Source organism: Gouania willdenowi, chromosome 22, assembly GCF_900634775.1.
Source record: "Gouania willdenowi chromosome 22, fGouWil2.1, whole genome shotgun sequence".
Taxonomy (NCBI): domain Eukaryota; kingdom Metazoa; phylum Chordata; class Actinopteri; order Blenniiformes; family Gobiesocidae; genus Gouania; species Gouania willdenowi.
In genome coordinates, this window is record NC_041065.1 from 8,962,434 (window position 1) to 8,966,729 (window position 4,296).

At 36.7% G+C, this 4,296-nt stretch overlaps 1 gene segment (V, D, J or C); it reads left to right on the top strand.

Moving 5' to 3' along the window:
- Positions 1 to 828: 828 nt before the first annotated feature.
- Positions 829 to 1,436, top strand: LOC114456738 (immunoglobulin kappa variable 1-33-like). The segment is given in 2 exon segments: positions 829 to 877; positions 957 to 1,436. Coding segments are annotated over 2 exon segments (414 nt in total).
- The last annotated feature ends 2,860 nt before the right edge of the window (positions 1,437 to 4,296 follow it).

Below are 4,296 nucleotides of genomic sequence, written 5' to 3' on the forward strand. Positions count from 1 at the left end.
ATGTTTTATTCTGAATGTCACAGTGAATCTAAACCCCCAAGTTTTTATTTTACAACTACAAACGTATTGTCCTGATAAAATATGTGTTCCTGTACATGTGAAAGCACAGTGTAATAATATTTAAAGTCCAAACCATCTTGAGATTTCTCACCTCAGTCTAAAAAATATCTGTAAAAAAAACATTGTTAAAGTTTATCACTCCTCATGTCACGTCACTTATACATTATTCCAGCAGATGACACTCAAAAAAGAGAAGTATAGTTATACTCAATATACCACATCTCACTGTGAGATGTGTTATTTGAGGCAGATGAAGATATTTTTCAATCATTTTGTATACTGTATATAATCTATTTCATGTCACTTGTTTACCTTTTTTCATTTCATTCAGACAAATTTTATCGATCTATTCATTAAAATATAGTTTAATGTTTACTTGTTTAAAAAAATCAAATATATTATGAGTACTTTAATTTGAGTAACTATTCTGTTAGAGTTCTTATTTTTTCTAAAAATAAAAGAAATGGTCAAAGACAAAGATATTCAGCTTCTTGTGTAAATATATTTAAAATAACAATGGAGCGCCACCTAAAATCCTACCTAGGGTGACAAATTGCTGAGGACTGACACTGATTTACAGCAGTAAATTATATGGGCGTGTATATCACCAGTAAAATACTTTGAGGTTGTTTCACTTTTCTATCATTCCAGTAGATGTCACTAGTGAGTGGTAAATAATTCTCATTGTTGGCTTCCATGTCACTAAGAGGTTGGACGATCACAGGAAATAAACTAGTTTACTGGTGTGAACCAGTGTCTTGTATTAGAGGGCAGAGGATGAACATGTTACTATTAACCATCATATCTTGGCTCACTGGTATCCACTTTCACCTTTTAGAAATGTCAGAGTGATATCTACATGTACTGCTGCTCACTCACTTTCTCTTCTCCTATAGGTGTGAGTCTGAGCGTCAAAGTAGACCAAACACCTGTAGAAGCTTTCAGAAAACCTGGAGACAAAGTCCAGCTGGTCTGCAGCCATGGAGAGATTGACTATAGGTACATGGAGTGGTATCAACAATTCCACGGAGAGCCAGGATTGAAGCGCATAGGGCATGTGTATTTTAATGAGAAGGAGTATGAAGAAGGATTCCAAAAGGATTTTATCTTTACTGGAGATCTGAGTAAAGATAAAGCTAAAAATATAACTCTGACCATCTCCAACCTGAAGACATCTGAGCACAGTGCAGTGTACTACTGTGCTGCTAGCTATGCACAATGGCAACAAATGCCCTCAGCCTCATACAATAACCTCCACCCATCAGTTTAATAGGAACAGTGTCTCCTGATTAGAGATGCATGAACTATGTGAGAAATACATTTACAATTTGATTATTCAGGTGATAAATTACATTTTCCAGGTTATTGTCCTATAACAATAAAAGGTTATAAAGATTAATAGATAAAAAAGAATGAACAACATACCTCGCATGATTCTAGTAATATGAACAGTTTCAAATTTAATGAAACTGAATGTCAGATTCCTGCAGGATCCATCAAACCCCAGCAAACTAAGTTCATGTTTGTGACACATTTTGTCAAATATTACACTGAGTTCCTTATGTGACTGTGTGTTTATTATCATCTCTCTGCTTTGCCACATATCCTGCCATAGATATGAAGTTCTATCACTTTCCTTCTGATTGTTCTACAAAGGCCACAGAGGTGCTGATGTTCTTCACATTCAACCAAACACAAACAGACTCATATACTGTTAAACACAGCTATTAGCAGTGATGGAATCATTAGATAATTGTACAATGCTAAGGGCGCTGTAAGATAAAAAATATGGATTACTTCACTTTTTTATTTCTCTTCAGAAGAGGAAAAAAAACCCATGGATTATATGCAGCAAATAATTCTAATCCTTCCCATAAATTAATGAAAATAAATAAAAACACCATAGGAAATGAACAACTCGTGCCTTCATCTAAATTGTGGATTTTACTCCTATCTGCTCTCAGAGAAGTTGAGGAATATTACTTTTAATAAGAACATGTTTTTTGTTGTTTATAACAACTCGCACTCAGCAAGTAATGGCTCTTTCAGATACTACACTACAGGATTGTGGGTCTAAAGTACCAATACTTGGCCACTGTTCTTATGAAAATTGACATTAATCAGAATGTGTACCTAAAAAATATGGAAGTTGACCTGAAAAAAGTGACTTTTATTATTTTACATTCAGGGTGGTCAGGTGATGTCATAAAGATTTATACAGAGTGGCTTTATTTCATTGGACAATAACTCATCTGTTGACGAGGTGAAGCAGAAGCATAGATCCTGTGAACACACGTCGTGTATCTTCACTGCTTCCTGTTTCACCTTCTGTTCAAAAGCCTCTGGTACATGAGTCGTTTTCCAACACTCAACATGAAACTCTTTCACTTCATCATATCCATCTTCACTGTGATCTGGACTGAAGGTACTATCTACACTTTAGAAATGTTTTATTTTGTGAAATTAAAGCAGGACACTGAATATTCACTATACCAGCATTGTCATCATGTTCTTTATTTGCTTCTTGAATCATTACCTCATAATGTTGTTTTTTCTCTTTGAAGGGGTTTACTCAGTTAATGACAAACTAGTGTCTCAGAGTCCAAAAGAACAGCTGAGCAAACCAAACAGTAAAGTCAGCCTGACTTTCTCCCACAAAATCCCAAGTTATGATACTATTCTTTGGTATCGGTGTTCACCAGGCGACACTGCCCTCATTCTCATTGCCTACATGTATTATAAAGACCCAACTGTTGAGCAGCCTTTCGTGGACCATTTTAATGTGAGCGGAGATGGAGAAAAGGAAGCACTTCTTCACCTCCTGGACCTGAGACCTGAGGACAGAGGGGTATATTTTGGTGCAGCAAGGCGCACAGTCACAGAAAGAGTGACTGTGTGGTACAAAAACCTTCTGAATAATTCTACAGATAAACACACATCAGCTGGAAACCTCTGAGCTGTGGGACTGTATCCTAATAAGTCAGCACAGTATAGGCTCTCACAGTTTTCTTCAGTGTTGGGAACGCTAGTTTTAAAAAAGTAAATGGTAAATGGACTTGATTTTATATAGTGCTTTATCACCACACTGAAGCAGTCTCAAAGCACTTTACATACCAGCTCATTCACCCAATCACTCTCACATTCACACACCAGTGGGACAGGACTGCCATGCAAGGTGCTAGTCGACCACTGGGAGCAACTTAGGGTTCAGTGTCTTGCCCAAGGACACTTCGACGCATAGTCAGGTACTGGGATCGAACCCCCAACCTGTCGATCAGAAGACAACCCACTACCACCTGAGCCACGGTCACCTACTCACTACTGGTTCAAAAAAGTAACTGCGTTAGTAACTAAATTACTCTATAATAAAAGTAACTCATTACCAAGGATAGTAACTATTTGCGTTACTATTAAAAAAAAAAAAGTTTCTCTTTGTCAAAGAATTCACATTTTTTAGATGCGTGTGTCGTGAGGTGTTTCTTTAAATTTGAGTTGCTTACAACGGATGTAGACAAAGTTTTCTCTCCTGGATATAATGAACACTTCACATGCACGTTCTTGTCTTTGACCACGATTAATTTAAAGTAGTGTTTGTATCGTCACCTTAAAAATGTCAACTTTTCATCAGATTGCTCCACTCTCACCATCTCTGCTGCTTCATCCAATCTGCTGTGTGTGTGTGCGTTGTGTGTGCTGGCACGTCGCCTTAGCCAATCATAATCACTCACCTTGTTTTTAACCCGCCTCCTTTTGCTGGCACATGTGTAAAAACACTGGCTCTGATTGGCTACCATGAAACATGACGCTGCCTAAGCCAATCATAATCGCTTACCTTGTTTTTAACCCACCTCCTGCTTTCAGATAACATTTTATTCAATCAATGCATGTAATGCACCGCATTTAACGTTCAGTAACGATAATGACGTTAAAAGTAATTAGTTAGTTAACCCCGTTACTAAAATGCAAACGACGTTCCATAACGCCATTATTTTAAACGCCGTTATTCCAACCACTGGTTTTCTCTAACATTCAAAATCCATAAGTCAAGGCAAGGCAAATGTATTTGTATAACGCATTTCATACACAAAGCAACTTAATATGTTTTACATGATCTAAAAGTGCAACATAAAACATTCAACAGCTTAAAATCAATAAAACCTTCAAAATCATCAGTATAAACATTCAAAATCATCAGTAAAATCAGTTTAAATCATCAACAAACACATTACATCAACA